This window comes from Cannabis sativa, chromosome 8 (genome assembly GCF_029168945.1).
Source record: "Cannabis sativa cultivar Pink pepper isolate KNU-18-1 chromosome 8, ASM2916894v1, whole genome shotgun sequence".
Classification (NCBI taxonomy): domain Eukaryota; kingdom Viridiplantae; phylum Streptophyta; class Magnoliopsida; order Rosales; family Cannabaceae; genus Cannabis; species Cannabis sativa.
The window spans coordinates 45528307-45553509 of NC_083608.1; the positions used below are offsets into that span (position 1 = coordinate 45528307).

At 31.4% G+C, this 25203-nt stretch overlaps 4 protein-coding genes, 1 long non-coding RNA gene and 1 other non-coding gene across 6 annotated transcripts; 1 reads left to right on the plus strand and 5 right to left on the minus strand.

Moving 5' to 3' along the window:
* Positions 1-334: 334 nt before the first annotated feature.
* On the minus strand, positions 335-4560 carry LOC115699644 (V-type proton ATPase subunit C). The gene is made up of 11 exons (XM_030627148.2): positions 4244-4560; positions 4097-4165; positions 3757-3884; positions 3550-3649; positions 2531-2598; positions 2305-2446; positions 2000-2116; positions 1636-1761; positions 1365-1448; positions 1194-1273; positions 335-851 (listed from the first exon to the last, which is right to left on the minus strand). Exons 1-11 carry the CDS (start codon positions 4355-4357, stop codon positions 752-754), a joined length of 1128 nt encoding a protein of 375 aa, XP_030483008.1. The 5' UTR covers positions 4358-4560; the 3' UTR covers positions 335-751.
* A 42-nt stretch (positions 4561-4602) lies between these two features.
* TRNAK-CUU (transfer RNA lysine (anticodon CUU)) lies at positions 4603-4675 on the minus strand. Its single transcript has one exon. It is a non-coding gene; the product is annotated as a tRNA-Lys (tRNA).
* Positions 4676-4776: 101 nt separating this feature from the next.
* LOC115700313 (B3 domain-containing transcription factor FUS3) lies at positions 4777-7675 on the minus strand. The gene is made up of 7 exons (XM_030627880.2): positions 7406-7675; positions 6887-7224; positions 6311-6400; positions 5955-6055; positions 5816-5862; positions 5619-5695; positions 4777-5516 (listed from the first exon to the last, which is right to left on the minus strand). The coding sequence occupies exons 2-7, from the start codon at positions 7175-7177 to the stop codon at positions 5085-5087; spliced, it is 1038 nt and encodes a 345-aa protein (XP_030483740.2). The 5' UTR covers positions 7178-7224; positions 7406-7675; the 3' UTR covers positions 4777-5084.
* A 2473-nt stretch (positions 7676-10148) lies between these two features.
* Positions 10149-14378, minus strand: LOC115699661 (long chain base biosynthesis protein 2a). The gene is made up of 11 exons (XM_030627170.2): positions 13995-14378; positions 13826-13914; positions 13601-13746; positions 13377-13501; positions 13177-13270; positions 12401-12564; positions 11822-11983; positions 11291-11417; positions 10976-11142; positions 10783-10890; positions 10149-10682 (listed from the first exon to the last, which is right to left on the minus strand). Exons 1-11 carry the CDS (start codon positions 14184-14186, stop codon positions 10587-10589), a joined length of 1470 nt encoding a protein of 489 aa, XP_030483030.1. The 5' UTR covers positions 14187-14378; the 3' UTR covers positions 10149-10586.
* A 2852-nt stretch (positions 14379-17230) lies between these two features.
* LOC133029974 (uncharacterized) lies at positions 17231-20365 on the minus strand. The gene is made up of 2 exons (XR_009683903.1): positions 19785-20365; positions 17231-17581 (listed from the first exon to the last, which is right to left on the minus strand). It is a non-coding gene; the product is annotated as an uncharacterized LOC133029974 (long non-coding RNA).
* Positions 18251-19788, plus strand: LOC133029973 (histone H2A.Z-specific chaperone CHZ1). Its single transcript, XM_061102064.1, has one exon. The coding sequence runs from the start codon at positions 18778-18780 to the stop codon at positions 19312-19314; it is 537 nt and encodes a 178-aa protein (XP_060958047.1). The 5' UTR covers positions 18251-18777; the 3' UTR covers positions 19315-19788.
* Positions 20366-25203: the final 4838 nt, after the last annotated feature.

Here is a 25203-nt window from a genome sequence, read left to right on the forward strand (position 1 = left end):
AACTTTTAATTAAAAAATAAAAATTTATTAATTTGAGCTAATGTCAAATTTTATTTTAAAAATATTATTACTGTTAAATTATATGCAACAAATAAAAATATTTATACCACAAATTATTTTTAAACTTAATAATTGAAAAAATTGAAATTAGTACCTGAAAACAAAATTGTTATAAAGTACCAAGTAGCATGACACCACTTAAAAATAATGCCTCATAATTAATGAACAATATTTTATAAAAATTATTATATTAAATTATTTAAAATCTAATATTTAATTACCATTGCTTAAACACAATTATATGAAATAGTTTTATTTTTTACACGGAACACGATAGCGAAATCTCAAGTCTTAAAAAATAACAAAAAATAAATACAAATACATTACAAATAAATAAGGTAAAGCAAAGCAATAACATTTTGCTTTTTAAACCCTTTTAAAGAGAGTCGAATCTGTTCGTTCCTTCTTAGCAACGAGTTCAAGATATATGCTAAGACAATTTATACTTCTCATTAAAAATGAAAAACCCTCACGAATCCCAATTAAACAAACCCAAAGAATTATGGCCATAAATTATAATAATAATAATAATGCACCTCCTCCTCTCTAATATACAATATTTGTTTTGTTTATCCCACCCACATTTATTTTATTGGAGAGAAAAATCCGCAGGTTCAGGCTTCAAAATAATGGACAAGAAACTGTAATACTGTAACTGAATGACTCCACATCTCACTCAAACAATCTCAGATCAAATAAGATTAATTGTAAAGGAGACGTACGGATGAGTATCAGCTTCGCCTCCTAAACCAGCCATAGCTCCGACCTCATCTTCAGCTTTCCAATATGTGCTGCACCATATAATAACAACATTGTCAGCTATAAACACTAGAAAGACTCGATTTTATGTTACTTGGTTTTAATCAGAAGCTTGCGATTTAGTTTTCAATGCAGCAAATAGGGAAAACAATTCTGATTTAATAGGAATTAGCAAGGCAAATGCAAAGCAATAAAGGCTAAACTGTATTACATGATGTTCGTTTTTAACAATTTTAGTACACAAAATAGTATTATACTGCAAAATCGAGAAACACTGAAGATGTACTTAAAGACAAGTTAAAAACATACTGTGTATTATCTTTATGTATGACTTTTCTTAGAATTAACGTGAGTTCTTGTTAAAGACTACTTGCCTGTTTGTACTGTCGCACAACCCTTCAAGGATATGACGTACTTTCTTCTCACCCTTCAGAGATGGAGCTAAAACGAATGACTGGAATCATAATTAAAGCAGTTAGTTAGGCAAAACACAAGAGTTTAATGAGAAATTGTGGTCGAAAAAAGAAAAATACGAGGTTACTTACCAAGAAAGATGGTGGCAGCCCATATCTAAGAATGCTCTCCGAAAAGATCCGTACAGCACAGAAGTGCATCCAGGAGCTGAAAACCTACAGGGATGAAACTCAACAAATTATTTAAAAATTAAAAAGCACAGCCTACGTAGGAATACTTGGGGAAATCCTATAAATATCTATATCATACATCAAAAAGATCATTATTTTCACAAATTTTACTTCTAACACTGCCATGAAATTTTATAGCTCAAAACAATGTAAGTGAAAAAAATATACATACCTCGCCATAACTGGTGTAGCACCACTGTAAAAGAGAGCTTCTCAGACCTTCTTGGTCTTGCACCAATTTTTCTAGCTCCTGCTTTCGACCTTCTTGAGCTTCTGGACTATATTCAAATTCACGAATCTAAACCATGATGAACATACACAAATCTTAGTACCAGCAAAATCTCAGAAATATTAGGATCGACCTACCTTTTGGAATATTAAAAAGTATTGAAAAACATATGAAGATATGTTAACAAACAGAGACATTGAGATTTATGCACAGAGATTTTAAGAATCCATAAGTTAACTACAAGGCCATGCTCAAATTAATTTCCGGAAAGAAAAAATCGTATGCAATAGTAAATCAACAAACTCACTTGAAAGCCTTTTTCGCGTGCACTTGTTTTGAAATTGTCTGCAACACGATTGAATAGTGTTACAGTGTAAAGAGCATATTCATTATCTTCATACAGGTTCTTTGAGGACCTGGGAACCTGGAAAAAGCCTATAATGATTAAAAAGATATTAAGATTGATGAGACAACAAAACAGTAAGTGCTCATGAGAGAATACAATTCATTCAGGAATTTTTATGATGGATTAGTCGAACATTGTATTGAGCAAAAGGCAGTCTATGTTTCATAAGTAGAAGTTGGAAATTTGAAAGTAGAAAAGTAAATTACCACATAGTTGGTCAGTGTCTCATAGCTCGCCAGCCAATCCTTTTGTGAATACTTGGGAACAACTGCAAGCAGTGTGACCAGATGTTCTGAAGAAACGATATCCTCTGGTTTAACTAGATTAGAAAGATCACGGACTGCTAAGCTGAAAAAAGGCAGGAGGTAGGTCAGTTAGGACATATAATAAATATAAATAGTAGCCTTTAAAACCTTAGTTAATGACTTTTACCTTCCAGCTTGCTTTCGATTGATAGCATTAAGCTGACTGCGCACGTTGTTATACTCACCCACACGCACCTAAAACAAAAGGAATAAGATTAAATTTTTTGATTGGGTCTATATATACAAATACATATTTATATCATCATTCATGTAAGGAAGCTGCTTCGCAGTGAATAGGTTTACTTATTGCACAAGATGCGTAGACCCGGAGCTTCATTCTTTTCATGTGTTCTAAGTGAGAAACCTAAATGATTTCAATAGCAAAGGAACTATAAACCTCACAAGATCTATTCCTTAACATCTTGAATTCTTTTAATATAGCTATCAATTATCAACATAATCTATTCAATATCACTGTTAAAACAAATTTTTTCTTTCACTATTTTTTCCTAATTGATAATGAAACAAATTGTTTTCCTATGTGCTCTAAGTGATATAAACCTAAATGATCTCCATAGCAAAAGAAAGTAAAAATCTCACCGCCAATAAGAGCTCTGCATTCATAACTTGGATTGTTTGATTTTGCTATCAAGTTATCAACATAATCTACTCACTATATTTTTACATACTACTTATTCTTCCACTCTTTTTCATAATTTACAATGAAATTAATTCTTCCACTATGTGTTCAAAGTGGTATCAACATAAATGATCCCAATAGGAGAAGCAACCATACACCTCAGCCAATAAGAGCTCTGCATCTACAACTTGTATATATTTTGATCTCACTATCAAGTTATCAACATAATCAATTCAATATTTTGTAAAACTACAGGTTTCTTCACTCGAATTCTTAACCAATTATTTATTTTTTCTACAAGTGCTAAGGGCTAAAAACATAAATGAACTCAACAGCAGAAGAAACTATAAACCTCACAAGCAATAAGAGCCACACAACATAATCTCTTCAACAATTTTTTGTTAAACTACTTTATTCTTTCACACTCATTTGCCATATCAATAATGAAATCAACAAAAATCACATCCAAATGAAATAAATGGTTCTGTTAAGATAAGAAGCCTTACTTTAAGATCATCCTCAATCTTAGCCACTTGACTGTGAATGCCATCCACAATCTCCCTCAGAGGAGACATGGTGGGATACTTAGCTTCATCCCAAACAAACCTAAAGCCAAAACATCATAAAACTCAGAGAGCGTTCACAGTTAAATTATCGAAATCGAACCTCAGACATAATAAAATTGATATCAATGAATACAGAAGATACTTTACCTTGTGAGATACGAATCAACAGGTACTCCATCAACAGTAAGAGAGCTGCTCTCGCCACCCGAAACCCTTTCCAGCTCCTCGATCTGCCTTCTGATCTTGTGAGACACTCCTTCAACGAAGTTGTTTGACTGCACACTCCAATCATCGCCAAAATTCGCGAAATATAAACAAATAGAATGAGAAGAAAATCCAATTCAACAAAAATTCACCACTAAATCATCAAAAATCGTATTAAATCCGTGAAATTATCAGTAGATTCCAGTAAGACCGAATCAAATTCTAAGTTATACACACAAACACATATATATGAAATATCAGAATGGAATTCAATGTAAATTACCTTCACGAGATCATCGCTGAGAGAGAGAAGCGAGTCCAGCGTTCCGACGCGAAGACTAGGAATATTGAACTGAAAGAATGAAGGAAGAAAAATGTCAAAGAAAAGACAAGAAAATCAGATCCAATCGCAAAATGAAAAAACACTGACTCTGTAGAGTGGAGTATCAAAGGAGTGCTTAGAGATTTGTTCTTGGAGACGATTCCATAGAGAAGAAGCAGATCCCTGAACAGGAAGAGAAACCACCCAATACCTATTCGCCATTGATACGATTTACAGAGAAAAATTTGAACCAAATAAACACTAACTTTCTTTCTCTTTCTCTCTTCTATAGATCAAATATATAAATATCAAATTTTATATATCAAATGAGATTTTATGGAAATTTATTTATTTATTTTAATAGGAGGAACGAAGCTTCAATAAAAAAAGGACCAAATTATTTGTCCTTATCAGCAAAAAGGAAGAAAATCTGTCCTTAACAGCAAAATAATAAAATGTGAACAAAGCGCCCACCGTGGGGCTCGAACCCACGACCACAAGGTTAAGAGCCTTGCGCTCTACCAACTGAGCTAGACGGGCATTTTTGTTAGTAATAAAATATTGTGAAATTTTTACTAATAACATTACCATTTGTGAAATTTGATGATGAAACAATGTATATTAAATTTTTGGGCTATGAGTAGTGAATAAAATATATACATTTAATATATTATTACATAATAAGACAATTTCCCCTTAAAAAAGAAAGGTAGTAGTGTTGTTAACTTAAGTTACCACTCTTTATTACATCATCATATATATACATGTGTCTAGTGTTTTGACACATGAACCAAAATACATCTTACAGATCATCAACAAAGGTAGAGGGCATCCAAAAGAAGAGAAAAACAAAAAACAGAACAAGTCAAACTGATCACATTTCTCAAAAAATTAAGTAGAAAAGAGACTAAAAAGGTAGGAGAGGTAGTATAGTACGTAGTACTAATGATCAGTAATAGTCATCAAGAGAAAAGTTGTCCACTGAGCCAAAACTCCCAAAAGGTCCTGATTTGGAGTAGTAGTTGTTGTTATGGGTCATAGAAGAACCACCCAAAAAGTCAAGCAGAGACTCATTTGAGAAATTGGTAGTGTCATAGATGAAAGACATGTTTGTTTCATCATCATGATTAGATCTTATGTTGTTACTACTCTTCAAGTAATAATCTTCTTCAAATGGAGAACATGGTGCCTCCATTTTCACACTTGTTGTTGTTGTGTTTATGTGATCATTATTTGTATATATAACAAGATCATGATGATGATGATTTTGATGAAGTAGTATTTGTTCTTTGTTATTATCATGATCATCTTGTAGTTCTTGTTCTTGTTGTTCTTCTTGATCAGTAGATTCAGTACTAGTCTTTTTAAGAGCCTGAATCACCTGAAGAAAAAATTAAAATACTATTTGTTATATTTTAATTATATTTATTAATTAAATTAATGAAAAATTTAGAAAAGTTGTATTAAAATTAAATTGTGTTACATAATTCTGGTTTTCGTTATCTTGATAAACCATGATAAAGTCTCCAAGTCTTAATCCATGTGTGTTAGTGAAATCCCCTAAGAAAAATTGTCAAATAACAAATTGTTAATTAATAAATCAAAATTAATATTAATGTTTTTTTTTCTTCTTCTTTTTCTGTATATAATTTGAAAAAGAAAAGGCATGTATGTATATACCAGTATTTTCGAGTACATACATTCTGCTGTTGTTGTTAGGCCAAAACCTGAAATAATTAAAAATTATATAAGATCTTATTACTATATTACCTAGAATTATATATAAATATATATATAATAATTAAATAATTAAATTGACCTGTATTTGAAGCTCCATACATGCAGACCATCCAAGTCATCCATATTAATGACTATTCCCTCTTTGGATTCAAGGACTGGAAGGTGAGCCTCAGCTGCTTTCTGGTGAAATGTGATATAAATATATACAGTCCCATAGGCCATATATATAATTAATAATTTAATCATAAATATTAATTATTATAATTCAACCCTACTATATTCTAATAAAATAGTAATTTCTCGATGTAAATTATTTATCCATGTGGTCATGACTATATATAACTACACTAATAAACTAAAATAGATCATGTTGTTGATGAGGCTATATATATATATCGATTTCGATATATATACATAGAATTAATATTTTGGTACCTTAGGGAGTATCATTCTTCTGAGAGAGCTAACATCACTGTTTCTGAGCTCTTTCTGGAACAGGAATCTCAATCTCCCTAGATCAATCCCCTGATCAATCACACACATATATACATAAATATAAGTTATAATTAATTTTACATTATTATTAATCGAATTAATATATATTACACATTATGCAAAAAAATACATTCTACATAAATTAAAGAAAATAAAACACTTATATATAGTCAAAATACAATGATGATACCACTACTAGTCTACTATACTAGCTATATATATTACTTAATTAATTAATATCATTGAAATGTATAACCAAATATTAGTCCTATATATCTAGTTTAGTAGAGACATCTAATTAATTAAGTCTGATTGCAAAATTTAAATCGATTGATTGATTGATAGTTAAACCTGAAATCATTATATTATGTAATTAAAAAAAACAAATTGTAGTACATAAATCTCTTATTAATTATCAATTATATAGACAAATAAATAATAATAAATCTTAAGCACCACATTGTCATTAAAAAGAATAATTATAAATATTTTTAAAAATTAAAAAAAGAAACTTACACGTGCGGAAGGAAGAGAGGATGGTGGCACGTGGGAAGAGGAGGAGGAGGAATAGGTGCCAGGATTAGGAAAGAGGAAATGAAGGTTGATGCGTCTCTGCCTGGGTAACCTCTTCTTCCTATGAGTAACAGTAGTGGGTAGGTCTCGGGTCAACCCGATTGGATCCGAAACAAACGGGTCGACCCGATTCCCCTGGACCTGCTGCTGTTCACGGTGATGACTACGCTCACGGACTTGTACAAGTAGTGGCTGCTTTTGATGCTCCATCATCATCATCATCATCTTCATCATGCATATATATATATATATATATAGATATAGATAATGTGTGTGGTTTTCTGTGAAAGAAAAAGTGATGAGAAGATATATATGAGATGAGATGGGTATTACTAGTGGTGCAACAGTAGAAGTAGTAAGAGTTTATTAGTGGGTTGGGTTGGGTAGTAGTAGTAGTAGTGTTTGTAAAAAAGAGAAACCCAAAAAAGAGAAAAACTAACACTTATATATATATTTACTTACCAAAAAAATCCTTCTCTTTCTATTTTTAGGAATCTAAAACTTGGGTATATAGTCTCGGCGATCTAACACACACAATCACAGAAAGACTGAAAATCATGCCATTTGTGCAATCTGCATTCACTCAAACTTTGATAACAGATCTCTCTCTCTCTTTCTCTTTCTCTCTCTTTCTTCTTTTTTTCTTTTCTTTTTTTGTTCACATTGTAGTACTTCTAATACTCATATTTATGCTATACCCTATAATGGGTAAATGGGAAAAATAAAAAAAAAATTAAAAAAGAAAAGAAAAGAAGAGTGTAGTAGTAGGGTTTTTTTATTTTGGAATTTAATCTCGGTGAATACAACACGGGGGGATTTTAATTGTTGGGTTGGTTAAATGTTGCCAAATGTGAACTATGCATTTGATACCATATGTGAAAATTGTTTTTGATGATCATGATGATGATGATTCAAATGTGTGTGTATTGTATGTATATATAGTTAAGTTAACCAGAGAAGAGTAGTGTAGTGGGGTTAGCGTTGAGAAGTGTGGTGGTGAAGGGTGGTTAGGGTTGGACCAAGACAAGAGTGACGGATGTAAAGGAAAGTAAACTGAGTATAGTAGAGAACCATTTACACCTGTTCTTAAAGTTCTGATTTCATGCAACACAAATCAATGCCCTCTACCTAAATAGATATATATATATATTAACCTATATATTACATTACCCCTCTCTCTCTCTCTCTCTCTTCTTTTCTTTTTTACACCACCATGTGAAAACCATATTCTCTCTTTCTCATCATCATTTGGATCTTTTTATATATATATTTATATATTGATGTTGTGTATATATGTATATGAGAAGGAGTGGTTTTTTTGAGCTCAAAACGGGGAGAAGAGAGACTGGTTTTACGTGGTGGCATGGGAACTGGGAAGAGCTGTCGTCAATATGGGGTGGAAATGATCCTGTGTATTAATGTTTAGGATACTCAACCAATGGTTTTCTGACACGTGGCAATTTTAACCCCAACTTGCATCTAGCAAATGCTTTTTTATTGGTTCTAATTAATATCTTTCAGCCATTTTTTGCTTTGCTTTTACCATAAGTCAATAATAATAATATATATATTTTTTATTTCTTCTTCTTTCTCTGATTTGTCTGTTTCTACAGCTAGTTTTGAATTTGGTTGACACGTAACATGCATGCACAGGTAATGGCTGCTGCTTCTGCTTAATTTGCTCTCTCTTCTTCAATTCTTTTTTTTTTTCTTATTACTCACTCATTCTCAGATCAGTTGAGTTTTATGTCGATTTAGTTTGACATATTAAAGTTTCTTTGTTTAGAGTTAATAAACAATTATTGCTATATATAAATACTTTCACCTATTCTTTAATTTATAGCTTGTTTAATAACTTTTTCAACTAAAAATAATAATTAATATAGAGCTTCAACTGATGATCACTAATTCACCTTATTGCATTGTAACTTTATTCAATAATTCGAATATTTTTACAAATGTGATAATAATATTAATAATGTGTTTCCTTTTGGATGTTTAATTTTCTTTTCTTTATTTTAACAAAAATGTAGTATTGGTAATTGTTACAAACTGATACTGCACTTGAAATTAAAACTATGTCAATATTGAATCCTGAATGTTATAACTAATCATATTTTTATAATGGAGAAGAAGCTAAGAGATCAGCATTATTATATTATGTGTTTATACACACATGCTTGGCCTGTTGTGAAATGATGTATTAATGGCTGTTCTGATCAACAAATTGTTACCAGCTAGCTGAAATTTTTTATATATTTATATTTATTGCCTTTATAAATTTTGTGAAAAATATTACTTGTATAGAAAAATTATCGTAGACATTATTTCTGTCTCAATCACGTAGGGATCAATTTTGAGCACTTTGAGAAACTATACCTTAAATTTTTAAATATGATTGTATTAAATATAGTTACAACATTTCACATGATTTGGAAAAATTAAAATAATTTACCATAGATATTCTTAAGAGCTATTAAGTACTTTAAGCTGCCCAACACTCAACACTATATGATTAGTTAGCGGTGTTTTATATCATTTATTAAATTAAAATATGTAAAAATCAATATTAAAATACACTTATAGCGATATATCAATTCTTATAGAAATTGATGCTTTCACTATAATTATTTCTTAGTGAGATGTCTACTATATGACTATATTATTATTGTAGATATTTTATAAGTTATTTAGAAATTCTCAATAAAAATAAATTTTAAAATAATTAATTATAGACAATAAATTATTTAAATCTTATTTTAAGTACCGAAAAAATACTCAAAATTTTATCATTAATATATATCCATAATATAAGGCTGTCATATATACATAAAAATAAATATAATTAGGTGTTACCAGAAGTACATGCATCTATCTGATAATTTTAAATAATATAAAAACAAAATGACTTGGGAATCTCGTACCTTTCTCAAGTTTATTTAAGATTCCATCAAAAAAAAAAAAAAGTTTATATACGAAACTTCATATTTTTTTTTTCTTTAAAAAAAAAAAAAAAAGTCACGTTCAAGTTTGCTTAGTATCTGCCGACACAATCCTAAACTTCACAAACAAAGAAGAGAAAGGAATAATATATTGGTCAAGTATCTAACTTAGTTGTGTTCCTTTCATTCGCAATATCTACCCCCAATACATAGATTTATATTTAAATTAAGTAAATGAGAATGGAAAAAAGAAGAATTACAAGTCAAATAAAATTACAACTATGAATTTCACAGTTCCAAAAATAAAATAAAATTGTTGAAGATGTACCATCAAGAGTTACAATGTTATCATTATTATTATTCCCCATACAAAAGACTACCCTTGAAGAATAATAGCATAAAATATGGTTTGCTCAAGCTACATCTGTACAAAATTATTTAAATTGGGGACAAAATTCAATAATTGAAGAAGCCACAAGAAGAACATATACCACTCCACTCGTGTGTGTGTGTGTTTCAATACTAATGAGAGGTCATTTTAGAGGCTCACATAATAAGATGTTGTTAAAATGCAAAGCAAGCACAAATGAAACCTAAGTAATCAAAGTAGCAACATGAACTTTTCTTTTTTCTTTTGTTTTCTTTACCAACCTCTCTCCTCTTCTCTGGCTTGAAAGCTTTTTCTTTCTCTCTCATTTTTCTCAGTCACACTTTTTTGAGTCTGAATCTGGCAATTGCTTGCTTGGTTCGGCGGGGAAGTATTTGATGCCGACAAGATCACCAACTCGGCTAATCACCTGTTCATATAAACAGAAGTGCAACAGGCATTGAGCAAAGAAAGTTTTGAGGGACAGATTTAGTAGTAAGGTACAAATCTTAATCAGCAGGCATTATTACCTCCAAGGCTTTGAGTAGGTCTTCCCTGGAATGAGATGCTGAGATGCATATTCGTGCCCTTGCCAAAAGAAGAGGGGTCGCGGGAAATGCTACCGTGACAACAGCAACCTGTAGTGGAATTATTTAGTTAGTGTCAAATGTAATGTGTAGTAGGAAAATTGAAAGAGAGCGGTTATCCTGGAAATGAACTCACGTTCTGGCGGAGACATTCACGTGAGAAGGCAGGGATTTTGGCTGGGTTGTAAAGCATAATTGGCATAACTGGAGAATCATTATCCCCCAGAACCTCGAAACCCATTTTTTGTAGTTCTGACCTGAAGAAGTTACTATTTTCCCGAATTCGTGCAAGCTTCTGGGCTCCTGAAAGGGAGCAACAGCTCCATAAAGTTTTGGTCATATTTGAGCAGCAGTTGAGCATAAAAGAAGCTCAAAGTTGAAACTGTACAGCAAATATTAAATGTAGGAGAAAAAGAAATCGAAAAATCAAACTAACAAACAGAGTCCAAACCTCTACTAGTACCATCCTCTCCAAGGATGACCTTAATGGCAGACATTATTTGTTCTCCAGCCGGTGGAGAAATTGAAGTTGCATAAAGATGAGCAGGACAAGTGTACTTCAAATATTGAATAAGCTCCTGAAAAAAAAAAATCGAAAGCAGTTAATATGGAAACAGATTTTTTTTCTAAGTAAACACAAGTTACACGGCTCTGAGATTGATTAAATTCATTCTAAAGAGGAGAATAATGCTTGTAAAGTACATGTTGAGCTAAATGAAATCTAGTACTATAACTTATTTACTTATTATCTGAGAATTGCATTGAATAACAAGTTGCCAAGTCAAAATTTTGGCCAAATAACTCTAGAAACTGTTTGATAGATCGTTTATTATCCCTAACGAATGCTCCTCAACAGATGGAAATTTTTTGAAAAACAGCAAAACTAAAGAGCGCAAAAGTCAAATACAATATAATATTTTAATTGTACCTATAGTAAGGTAAACCAACAGAAGATCAAAATATACAAGGTGTAAACGCAAACCTTGGATCCTGCAATATAGCCACCACACGATCCAAATGACTTTGTAAAAGTTCCCATCATGACATCTACATCTGCTGGATCCACACCCAAGAGCTCACAAACACCTCTTCCAGACTTCCCTACTGCTCCAATACTGTGGGCCTCATCCAAGTATGTATATGCCTATGATGCAAGAAAAAGAATATTGAGATACAGTAGTTTGAAATTTTGACACATTCTTGGTAGAACTGAATATAATAGATTAAGCAAGCCTGTTATGAGTTAATGTAATTATATAAGAATTTATATCAAATATGTTACTCTTAATATGAAGAATTTCTCCCATAAGAAACCTTAAAACTATTCCTGAAGGAATTAATGTGCACACATCATAAGAGAATCCATGTTATCCATGAAAAGCATGAATTCTAAAGTTAATTCATAAATTTAGAGCACATGAGAGTTCATTTTAGCAAACTCTGTTCCTAAAATATTTAGACAAACGAGAAGAAACAAAGAAAATATCAAAATAATCAATAGACCAAAAATTTCATAGGATATTCAATATATAATTTATGAAGTCTACAATGTGGGCACAACCTTATATTTTTTGCAAATTGCTATTATCTCAGGAAGTTTACAAAGCTCCCCTTCCATGCTATATATCCCCTCCACAATAACCATAATCTTTTTCCATGGTCTGCCAGTCCTAGGTTGTCCATCCGCTATTTGTTCCTTCAAAACTTCCTCTAAGTGAGCAGGTGCTATAAGCAAGATAAGAAGGAAAATTATAAGAGAACAAAATTCTGTGATAGATGAACTAACACAGTAAAGTAAAATTTTATGCTACACAATACCAAAATCGTAGAGCTTGTTTAGCACACCTTGTTAAACATCCTATTTTATGTTGTGTTAATGCAATTATTGTCTTTCAATTGGTGGAAATCTTAAGTTGTAAAGCTTAATTTGATCCTTAGAAATACACTAAGGCTAAAGGGCACCACACTAATAAAAGTGTGGGGGTTCCATGTGCCAATTTAATTGTGAGGTTCACCTGTATTAGTGTCTGGTGGTCAAGAACAATAATTTAGCAGCCAGTACACCAAAATTCCAACACACAGAATGTTATAAGCTCCGTGTTCTCAATTTTCATTTCAATCATGAATTTTTTTCATCATCCTTTCACTCTCTCATATTCTTTTATTATTTTCTCCATTTTCAAATTAAATTCATCATTGTTCTTCTCCTCATTGTATTGGATTACTTGTATGTCTTATTTAATACATTTACAGCCAAACATTGTATTCATATAGCAACAATATAAATAATTTAATGCAATACAATACAATACAGTATAAAGATGGGCTGTGACTTACTATTGTGCTGGAAAACTCGAACTGTAGCTCCAGATCCTCGTGCACCATTAATGATAGAACTATGGTTTAATGAATCGCTAATAATCAAGCTTCCCTACGAATTGAAACAATGAAAAATTACATTAAAGGATATATGAAACCATGAAAAACCAAGATTAAGGTTAAAATTAATAAGAATAACGTGATGAAAACAAACATACCTTCCCCATAAGGACGGGAAGAATAGCAGAATTGGTGACATAACCCATTCCAAAAACAATTGCAGCTGGTTTTCCAACAAAATCAGCAACACATTTCTCCAATTCGACGTGTAATGTTGTTGTGCCTGATTGATTTCAGTGATTATTCAGCGCAATTATTGTCAAAATCTAAATATAATCAATTCAATTTCGAATCACAAACCAGAAAAATCTCAAATACTAACCACCATCGACACGACTGCTACAGGTACTCGGTGAATACTTCTTCAAAGACTCAATCACACGAGGGGTACAGTACTCATCGGAAGCCGCAAAACCAAGGTAATTGTAGGATCCCAAGTTCAAGCATTTGGTCGTATTCGAGGTTCGGCTGCGAAAAGGAATACTGAGTTTCGATACATACACAGAAAGAACGAATACAAAAAAGGTTTGAATACAATAATGTTTACTTGAGCGTCTTGTTATTGTCCTTGGAGAATCGCTCAACCACATCGAACCAAGCATCGGGAGCACTAGCAATAGGCCGACCGAAACAATCCTTTGAGAATGGGAAAAAGAAGAGGAAGATGAGATTGAGATAGTTGTTGGGAATATGATATGTAATATAATAAAGATTACCTGAATACGAAGGTAGAGACGGCGAGTGTAGAAATCTTCAAGTCCCAAACAAAGAGGTGCATAACCATGGAGATTATTAGCAGAAGACCAATCGATGAGTTTGCGGAAGAAATCCCTGATTTGGCCAAATAAGAAGAGAAGGCCATAGCTGAAATAGGTTGATAAAGCAGTTAGATATGGAATTGCAATCATTTTGAGGCAGATCCAGATCGAACCAGAGAAAGAAAGAGATAACAGAAGAGAGGCTTCGAAATTTCAAAGGAAAGGAGTTTAATTAATTAATGTTGTTGTTATGGCTTATCAAATCAAATATCAAATGGTTTCTTTCTATTTGTCGCCCCCACTTGTTGGACTATTCGTCCCACCTCGGCCTCCCGCGACCCTTGTTTTGCCGGACCAATCAAATAAACTTTTTTTTTTTTTTTTTTTTTAGTAAATACTATTTTGGATTCTGGGTTTTCCAAAAATTATAAATTGCATCCCTGTTTTGTTATAAGATAAAATATAACTTGTATTTTCTAAAATTGTATAAGTAGGATCCTAACTAATTTTTTGTCAAAATAAAACTTAATAATAATATGATCTAGAGATGTTATGATAAAACCAGTTACATTTTCTATATCTGTTCATGTTAAAAATTATCTTAAAGTTGGTTATATTAAAAAATAATATTTTTAAAAATTGAGCTCAGGGTCCTATTTTTACCATTTTAAAAAATATATGGTCTATTTTGTCATTTAACAAAATAGAAGGTCCAATTAATAATTTTTGCAAAACAGATGATCCAAAATAGTATTTACCTTTTTTTCTTAATTTTATTTTACTTTTGAACAATAATAAACCTTTATTTACTTTTTAATGGGATATTGACCACAATATCTGAATTATACATTTGTTACATTTAACTTAACTCATTTTTGTTAGGGAGTTGTTATTAGGCACTAGTGGTATATGTGATTTAATATTTAGTTGAACCAATAGTTATATTGACATATAAGAAGACCCGTGAGTTGTTCATGGTAATAAGTTTGTGCTTACTTATGTGGCCAATCGGTCAAGTGGGGTTGACAGGATTGCATACATTCTCTTGGATTCTGGTGAGTGGGACACTTCTAAGCTTAGGCACATGTTCGATTCTAAGACTTTTAATAACATTTTGAAAGCGGGCACACCCAATAAGCAAGGAAATGATAAGTGGATTTGGACAAAAGAGCATTCAGGGCAGTTTACTACTAAAGGCTTACTTAGTCCAAGCGATTGACCAGGCCCCGCCTTGTGAGGTAGCTCCTATCATGTAGAATAAACTTTGGAACTGTAAAGTATTGGAGCTACACAAAGTCATGTGGTGGTGTATTCTTTCCAAGGCCCTCTCGATCCGCTCTATGTTGGCCAAGAGATTGCAAGTTAGTGACGCTAGTTGTCTTATATGTGGGGTTGGCGAGAAATCGATGAAGCACATTTTTCTATACTGTGACTTTGCCTCCCATCTTTGGAGGGCCTCCCCTTGGGGTCTTATTTCGGTGCTTGATTCAGGAGGGCGCATGTGGGACTGAGTGCAATTCATTTGAGGTCTACATTCCAAGGGTGTGGTTGTTGAAGAAGTGTTTCTCTTTGCTTCTTTGTGGTGGACACCATTTGGCTTGCTCGTAATGACAAGGTACACAACAATAATCTGAATAACATCAAACATTATATTGACTCTATCACTCATTGTTATGAAGATTATGGGGCCTCGTTACTCTTGCATGCTCCTGCTAAGACTACTCTACATTGGTCTCCTCCTCCTGATGATTGGATTAAGATCAACTGTGACGTTAAAGTGGGGCATGGGTCAATGTGTGATGTGGCGTTGGCTTGAGACCATGCAAGATCTATTTTGTGAATTGCTTCCAAGAGTTTTACCTATGCTGATTCCCTGATTGGTGAAGTGGAGGCTTGTCTTCTCGCCCTTCAAACGGCTAAGGTGTGGAAGCACCAATTTGTGTTGATCGAGAGTGACTCTGAGATTGTTGTCAAAGCTTTGATCGGAACTTCCTCCTTTTGGCGTATTGACAATTATATTTTGAATTGTAATAGACTCTCGTGTAGTTTTTTGGGTTGTACTTTTGCTTTTATTTCTAGACTTTGTAATTTTGCTGCTTATAATGTTGCTCGATGGGCTTTCACCAAAAACCTTAATGGTACGGTCGAAGTGTCAACGATCCCGACAAACATTATTTATAATGACCATGAGGTGTAATCCTGATTTTTTATTAGAGTAATTTGCCGCATAAATACTTAAGTTTAACTCCCAGTTGCAAATAAATACCTAAGTTTAATTTTTAGCAGTAATAATACCTAAGTTATAATTCTAAAACTTTTGTAGGCACCGGGCTATTAAGTGTTAAGTAAATTGCCACGTGGTAATTCCTAATTGGCTCAAGTCATTAAATTTTTATTTTTTTGTTAAAAAAATAATTTAAATATACCAATAAAAAAATGACATATGGATAATGACTTAATATTTAACGGTTAGGTACTTAGTTCCAAAAATATAACTTCGGTATTATTACCGCTAAAAATTTAACTTAGGTATTTATTTGCAATTAAGAGTTAAACTTAGGTACACCGCAAATTATTCTTTTTATTAATGAACATGTCCTTTTAAAAAAGGCTAATTAACAATTTTTTTCCCCCGAACTTTGACATGTACCAAATCATACCCCCTGAACTTTTTTGGCCGTTAAAAATTCCCCCTGAACTATTGAGGTTGTTAAATTTAAGGACTTTTATCTAATTTCATTCAATTTTACTGTTTCAGTGATTGTTTATGTACTAAAACATGCTCCCCAAACTTTGTTATCTACCAAATTATGCTCATCAAACTTTGATATGTACTAAATCATGTCCCTTGAATTTTTATCCATGTTATAATTTTTTTACTAAAATTAGACAAAAGTCCTTAAATCTAACAATCTTAATAGTTCAAGGGGAAAATTTAACGGCCAAAAAAGTTCAGGGGGTATGATTAAGTAATGTCAAAATTTGGGGGAAAAAATTACTAATTAAAAAAAAAAAAAAAAAAAAACAATGTCATTTTAGAGCATTTTGTTCAAGATACTCGTTTCGTGATAAATATGTCATTTTTCAGGAACAATGTCTTATTCTTTCCATTCGGCATCTGACTACCCGGTGTTCTCAGGAAATTGCAAACTTAGACCCTCTATTATGAACAATGCTCCTCCAATACTCTGAAATTCAAGACAAATTTAAATAACAATCTTTCATAATCAAATAAACTTTCAATTATAAGTGCAATTAAGTAACTAAAAGTAATTTGAAACAAAAAATCTTTATCTATCACATTGTAATTGTTTTACTTAAGTATAACTTTTTAATGAATTTCTTCCTCATTGTCAACTGGACATCTCCCTTCTCTTTCTCAGTTATGCTTCTTTCATTCTTCATCTCACAACTGACTATTTAGTTCGGTAGGGAAGTATATAATGCCCACGAGATCACCAACTATGTTCATATTAACAAAATTACAGTGGGAATTGAACAAAAACTTGTGCAACAACACTCTTGCTGTTGGCAACAAGACTGACCTGAAATTGAATGAGCCTTAAAAAAAAAAAAAAAAAATTATTGAATTTAATTTAAAAAAATATGTAGCATTTTTAAAAATTACTAAGAAAATATATATTTTTTAGCTCTTAAACTGACGGACTTAGCTGTTGGTATAAATGAAATCAAGTCAAATGATTCGAAATCAACAGCCTATTACTTCCAATACTTTGAGTAGGTGTTCCCTGGAATGAGATGCCCAAATTCATATTTGGCTGTGTTGTTAATTATAATTTTAGGCATTAATTAACAACCTAAATTAGTACAATTAACAGGTTAATTATAATTTTAACACTCATAATGACTACAATTTGTAACATTCACCTATTTCTCTATAAGCAAGAGGTAGAATCTACCTTCATTCAAAAATAGGTGATGAGGAATGAAAAATAAAGAGAACTCTTTCTACACTGGAGTAGGCTTAAAACATACCCCTATAATTTAGTTTTTTTTTTTTTTTGTATATTTTATCAATTATTTACATACAAAGCATATATTTTTATGAATTGATTCGAGTACTCGAACATCTGTTTTTTGTTTTTGTAATTGGAGAATAATTATCTTACAGGACCTAAAAACCTTTGAGATTTTTTCATAATTAAGTAGCATGTGGGCTTCGTCCAAGCTCCAAGTAAGACCATGCAGTTTTTTTTTTTTTTTTTTTTTGAAGAAAAGCATTCTTAGATTAAAATTAAGACTTGACAGTCATTACAAAATAATTGTTTAAGAATAGAGGACACCAAAATACAACCATGCAGTTGATAAATAATACATCGTTTGGTCATCTCTTTATGAGATTTATATGGCTTTATTTTTGCTAAATTTGTTGTGAAATAAATTAATTTCTATTTATCCTATCGATAAATAAGAAATATATGAACTTAATATTTTCATCTTATTAAAAAAAGAGAGAGAGAGAGAGAATGAAGAAAATTTTGGGTAAAAACAACCTATTCATACTTGTTTTAATTTTTGTTTAGAAAGATTGTCGTTGGTGATTGGAGTAGACAGAGATTGATGTCGTTTTGACTAAGAAAGAGGAAGCCCTAACAGACTAAAAGATCCTCTTTCCCTAAAACCCTAACCCCCAAATCCTCCATTTTTCTTTCTCCACCTCCCCAATTCACTCTCTCTCTTCTCTTTCCAATTCGTAGCAGAGTGTGTCTGAAGCTCATTCATGGCAGAAACAAAGAGCCACGAAGAGTCAGCATTGCACGCCAAACGCAAACCCGATGTCTCTATAGATGAACCCCTCGACTGCCCCAAGAAGAATCCAAAGATCGAGTCTTTAGATAAAGAAAATCAAGCCCCACTGGATAATTTGGACTCGGTTAAAGAAGCTGAAGCTGGGTCTGAAGAAGACGAGGGAGATTACGGATCCGATGACGAAGACGGTGAAGACTCGAATGGAGAGGAAGAGGAAGAGGTAGACCACAAGGGGAAAGGGATTACGAGGGAAGATAAAGGCAAAGGAAAATTGATTGTTGAAGAAGAAGATGAGGATGACGATGACGATGATGATGATTCGAGTAATGGCGGAGGAAGTGAATTGGAAGATGGGGATAGTGATTTGTCAGATGACCCACTTGCCGAAGTTGATTTAGATAACATTCTTCCGTCGAGGACTCGGCGGAGGCAGGTTCAGCCTGGGGTTTACATTGCCAATGATAAGGCAAACGCTGAAGAAGATGATAGTGATGATAGTGATGCTTGAGTTGAGATGAGATGAGTTGAAGAAGGTTAGTCAAATTAAGCAAAAATTTGATACAATTCACTACTAATGCAATGTTAGTGAGGTTTCTACTTTGTTTGAGGCTTGAGTTGAAATTATGCCTTAAATATCAATCGGGTGGCTATGTTTGTCAGAACAGAAGAACTTCATATTATTAAGTCTTGATATATTATTCTTGACTTCAATTCCTCAAGAAAGATCATGCCTTTTCTTAAATCTTTAGCTCTTTTATATGACAAAATGCTTTGTGAATTAAAGAAATTGCCTTGAAATGTGAAGCCCATTAGCTATTATTGAAAACTCTATGCATACAAATGCTGAACATGAAACTTATAACAATGGATGACACAAGTTAGTTACTTTATCAAAGTTGAAAATTTTTCATAAATCCAAGCGATTAGACGGCAATATGTGTAATTTATGTTGGTAATATACACTATAGAGAAATGTACCTTACTTGTCTGTTCCCAGTCCATTATTTTAGTGCTTAGAAGCAGGTTCTGCCTCTGTTAACTTCATTGGATTAGCAAAGTTGAGTGTCATGTACTTCTATGGTAGCATATGTGGTATGTGGATTATTGTATTCAGCGGTATTGGACGAATGCAAAAGCACTTGAAAAGCTATCAAACACAGTGATGTGATATTTGGAAGAACAACATGAGCCATTTTTCAATGTTGCACTGTTCTTGGTTGTTCTGCTATGTTTGGAAAGTCACTAAGAGTTGATTGAATGTCTTTGCTTGCCTAAAATTATGTGATTTTTAGTCCTTGTATGGTGACTCTATTGTTTCTTATGATTCATTATCAGAATCTTTTGTTTCAATGTTCCTCACTTTCTTTGGAATTGCCCTACATGTTGTACCATTGGGATCTCTGTTTTGTTTATTATGCAACTTTTGAGAAGTAATATATTTTGGCCCCATTGGGTGTGTATGTTTCCGGGAAACAATTGACTGGATATGGATATACATCCATTAATATTATTATTATTATTGTGGATAGGAAAGAAATTTATTCCATCAAAAATTGTTTATGTTTTGTTATTTTTCTAGCTGGCCTTATATGCATACTTTGATTTTCTCTTAATCCTTGCTCTTGTCAATGACAATAGTGCCAAGAGTAGCATATCTCTATAAATCTTTCTTAGGTTTGAATCTGACCCAAAAAAAAAATCAACTGAGAAATAAGCTGGGTTTTCTTTCTTTTTATTTATTTATTTATTTATTTGAGTTATTTGCTTCACAGTTCATTCACACACTCACACTCACACTCACACTCACTCATTAGTCATATTACTCATTGCTAGTCCTCTTCAGGTCATGGTAGCACTAATCCATCATTTGAATGGTTGAATATTCTGAATGGTTTATTATCATTAATTAAAGTTCAAGCAAGTAGAGAGTATTGTGATGAGTTTCAATTGGATAGTTGGGATTTGGGGTGTGACCTCAATCATTCTATGAGGTGAGGAGTGAGGAGGACCAGTTTAGTTAATAGATTTATAATAAGCTAGAAAAAGCACTCACTCACTCACTAGTCACTACTAAAACTTATGTGAGTGCAAGACAATGGTCGATGTTTTCTTATCAGAATATTCATATTTCAAACACTGATTTTTACTCTACTAAAAAGACTAGACTAGACTAGGGTCCATGCTGATGCTAGCCCACACTCCATTTTATCAATGTAACATAAAGTAACCGTCCTCTTTTATCATTGTCAGCTCTTCAATTGGACGTTTCTATCCACTATCTCACTCACTCATACTATGTTCAACTAACAGTAATAATACATGTACTAAAAACATTAGATACCAAGTAGGGGACATTCTAATTTAATTAAATGTGTTTAGTTAAAAGAATTGTTATGTCACTGTGTCTGTTTGTAAGTTTCGTACTTATATTTTAACTGCAATGTACACCTTCTTAAGAGCCCACTCATAACCTTTGTCATTGTCTCTATACTATAGTTCTCACTATTGTCATCCCTGTTACGAGTCATTGGAGAGAGAGAGATCGAGCTTTAAGAAACAGTGAATGGTCTTATCAATACACAACTATATAACTTTCTAAGAATTTCAATTGCTTTTATTTATAACTAATAATGACAGAGAGCGGGAGGGATGAGATGGGAAAAAGGGAGAGGTTATGGGTTCGAACTTAAGACCTTCAAGTTATTAAGTTAAAACTAATATATGATTGTAAAATACCATTACGTTATACTCAAAAAAAAAAAAAAAATGACACAGAGTGGTATATAGTGGTTATGCTATTTGTATTGTTCTCATCATTATCATTCTTGTTACGAAATTTTTAAGGACTTCAATTACTTTGTTTTGGCCTCAAATGAGGTTAAACTCTAGCCCATTTGGTGAAAAGTTTTTTTATCATTCTATGCATTATCATAACATATGATACTAAACTAGGTTGAAACTGCTCAATAATTTGGCACACCCTACAAAATACAAATATCTGAAAAGGGGTAGTAAAAAAAAAAAAAGAAAAGAAAGAGAACTGAGCAACCACCATCCCACTTGAAACTTACCCTTTCTTTAAATCTTTATTCTGACTATATCTCATAATCTTTTCTTTTATTACTCAAATCAGATAAATATATATTAATATATATTTTCACCAAAAGCCGAATCCCACTGTGTCTTTTTAAAATTTAAAGGCTGTGAAAGCCTGAATTCACCCACATGTATTGTATATTTATTAGCTATAGTGAGTTGAGTTTGAGCATAATGAGGAGGCACATGTGGGTTATTGCTTAATCTAACCATTATTTTCTATATAACACTATATATGCAATGCAAATCGATCAACCTGGACCAGCTGACATTAGCATCAATAGATTTTCCATACCGTACCAAATAAAAAAAAAAGAAAAGGAGAAGATGATGTCATCAATCCCACTTTATTTATTTATTTAATTTTTGTTTGTGGGGGGAAATAAATGTGGTCCTCCTCTCTTTCACTTGTTCATTTTCCCTTGCCATATTTATTTGAAAAAAAAAAAGCACGACCTATTGTCGTTTGGGGGCCATTTTGGATTATTTGCAAAGAATTTAGAGTTCACACTTTTCGTTAGGGACCACTAAGTGACATCTGTAAAAATATGGATAGGATAGGACCACCCCTCACAATGTACTGTGTATGTTTTTTTTTTTTTTTTGAAGAGTACCATGAGTACCATGTTTTGATGAAGAGAATTACTACAAAATATCATTATTCTTAAGTAGTTTAGTTAGTCTTATAATGTTATTGATATAATTAAATATTAAATTTTATATAATTTTTTAAAAAAATTAATAAATTTTATTAATTAATTGTCAAGCGCTACTTATAAAAATGATTAGACACCACTAATATTTAATAATAGTAATATTTGATAAAATAACATTAAATATAGTATTTATCTAATTATTAAAATTCTATTGTAGAATTAAGACTTGATAGTTTAGTGTGTTAATCAACGGGAAATTTATATGGTATTCTAACTTTTGTTATTTTTTTTACAAAAATACTGCCAGACGGTATTTTTTACTTTTTTACTGTATTTTTTTTATAAGTTTCATACTGCAGTATACTGTGTTAAGTTTTCACTTGTATTCTACTGGTGTTTTTTAGTTGTTTTACTGTTATTTTGAGTTGTTTTGCTTTGTGTTTTACTAGTGTTTTATAAAACACAGTATTTTTGAAAAGATTACCGTGTGACACTATTTTTGTAAAAGTTAACCCAAATTCTAATATTTTTGTAAATTTCTCTAATCAACACTACTACCACTACTAAGTAGTACTTTACGAAAAATTAGTATATTTTATAAATATTGTTAAATTTAAATTTAATAAAAATTATATATTTTATAATTTTTTATATAATTTATAAAATATAGTTTTTCTTTTCAAAAAGAAATATTTTATGAAAAAAATTAAAAAATATATATATAAATTGTATAAGGTAACGAGTTACGCTAATTATTTTTCTCACATTTTTTTATTTTTCCTATACAATAATTTAAACAAAAATCATATATTTGTAGTTTACCATAAAATAACTATAAAAATGAAAAGTGTTTCTCACATGTTTATGTTTTTCTCTTCATACAAAATTCCAAAGGAAAGAGAAATAGGCACAAAGGCATCATCTTCATGCGTTAATGAAATTGATTTGGCATGCCCCTAAATTTTGGTATTCATATTGCTTTTTGGCTACCCAAAACTTATATGACTATTATTGACTTGATAAAAGTGAATTGTGAAAGAACACATCTTTTTCTCTCTATCTTCCACCTTTAATTTGCTTTTTTTGTTATATAGATCAAATAGAATTAATGAATAGTGTTTGACAAAATAATCTTAGTTTTAGTAATTAATAATCTATCACGTACATCATTATTAGTGTAAATAAAATCAAATAACATGATATTAATAGTGACATATTAGTTGTTTTATATTACTAAACAATGTTTGGTATGAGGTTTAAATTTGATGGAATTAGAATATAAAATTTAAATGACAAGGGGTGTGTTTCAAAGTAGGTCTCATTTTTTTAATTAAAATAGTGGTAATGTTAATTCTATCAAACGCATGAGTTTGTCGAGAATGAAGAAAAACATAGCTAGAATAAAAATACATTCTAATACTTTAAAATAAAACTAAACAAAGAAATAGAATAAAAGTTGTTTCCTTTCCATTCCATTGTATCTCATTTTCTCCAACTAAACGTTACCTCATTTCACATAATTAAATTTAAGGGTTTTTTCATTTTTACACTTCAAAACAATTTTTTTTTTTTTTTTTTTTGCATTTTTACGGAATTCTACATAAAAACTCCTATTACAACAAAAAATCGTACAAAAACTCCTATTGCAACTAGCGTTGCAATTATTTTAGAAACTCAAGCCGTAAATTTTTTTTAAAAAAAAAAGTTAAGAAAATAATATGTGGATAATTTTCCTTAAATTTAATAACTATAGTGAAATTGTTAATTATTTGCATAATATCACTTTATAATAATACTAATCACTACCAATTATTAATAACAATATTCATTTTAATATATTGTCAAATATATATATATATATGTATATATATACCCTACTTACATTTTAGACTTTTGGTATGAATCTATTTTTACCAAACAAGCTTTCATAAAGTTTGGATTAAAAATTTAAAATAACTTTTTTTAGTAGGATAAGGTTGTTATGTTCCAAAGTTTCAACTCCCTTCATGCACATCACATGGCTGCAATTCTAGTTAATGATTGAAGGAGCATACCAATACATGGAAATGATGATGAAGCTTTTCTTAATAAAAAGAGAATACATTTTTGATTTTTATTTATTTTAATTTTAATTTTAATTTTTTTTTTTTTTGGTGTTACACTTTCACCTTCAATTATATTCTTCTGCTTGTAATTATATGCAAGTGGAGCTTTAATTATATTCAATTATCATCTCTTTTGGCCTAACCACTCCCAAAAATTAAGACCTCTCTTTCATTGGTTTTACTCTCTCAACTCAACTAAACTAACACGTCATTTAGTGCATTATTTAATTATAATCATTTTTATTATTTTCTTGTTGATTTGTGCGGACACAGTTGGCCAATGCCAAGACAAAAATTTTGCCAGACTACAATAACCCTTTTTCTTCTCTCATTAAATTAAGTTTATTATAATTATTATATTTATAACTTTATATTATTAATATTATAATAAGTACATATTATAAATTACTAAATTATAATATAATCTCACAAAGCCATTCTTCTCCCACATGTATTAGTACAACTCTAATCCCTTAAACAATCCAACTACTTCCCCCTTTCTCTCTAAACTTTTGGAACCATAACTACATTTAAATGTAC

Bases quoted from the DNA above. Each gene is read 5' to 3' on its own strand.
- LOC115699661 (XM_030627170.2), bottom strand. From the start codon at position 14,186: ATGATTGCAATTCCATATCTAACTGCTTTATCAACCTATTTCAGCTAT. The intron at 13,915-13,994 runs GTAATCTTTATT...CCATTCTCAAAG, and splicing joins GTCTCTACCTTCGTATTCAG to GATTGTTTCGGTCGGCCTAT. The intron at 13,502-13,600 runs GTTAGTATTTGA...GAAATCAATCAG, and splicing joins TAGCAGTCGTGTCGATGGTG to GCACAACAACATTACACGTC.
- LOC133029973 (XM_061102064.1), top strand. From the start codon at position 18,778: ATGGCAGAAACAAAGAGCCACGAAGAGTCAGCATTGCACGCCAAACGC.
- LOC115700313 (XM_030627880.2), bottom strand. From the start codon at position 7,177: ATGATGAAGATGATGATGATGATGATGGAGCATCAAAAGCAGCCACTA. The intron at 5,863-5,954 runs GTCAATTTAATT...TAATTATTTCAG, and splicing joins GTATGGAGCTTCAAATACAG to GTTTTGGCCTAACAACAACA. The intron at 5,696-5,815 runs GTATATACATAC...AATTTTTCTTAG, and splicing joins GTATGTACTCGAAAATACTG to GGGATTTCACTAACACACAT.
- LOC115699644 (XM_030627148.2), bottom strand. From the start codon at position 4,357: ATGGCGAATAGGTATTGGGTGGTTTCTCTTCCTGTTCAGGGATCTGCT. The intron at 3,885-4,096 runs GTAATTTACATT...TGGAGTGTGCAG, and splicing joins TCAGCGATGATCTCGTGAAG to TCAAACAACTTCGTTGAAGG. The intron at 852-1,193 runs GCAAGTAGTCTT...TATATGGTGCAG, and splicing joins TTGTGCGACAGTACAAACAG to CACATATTGGAAAGCTGAAG.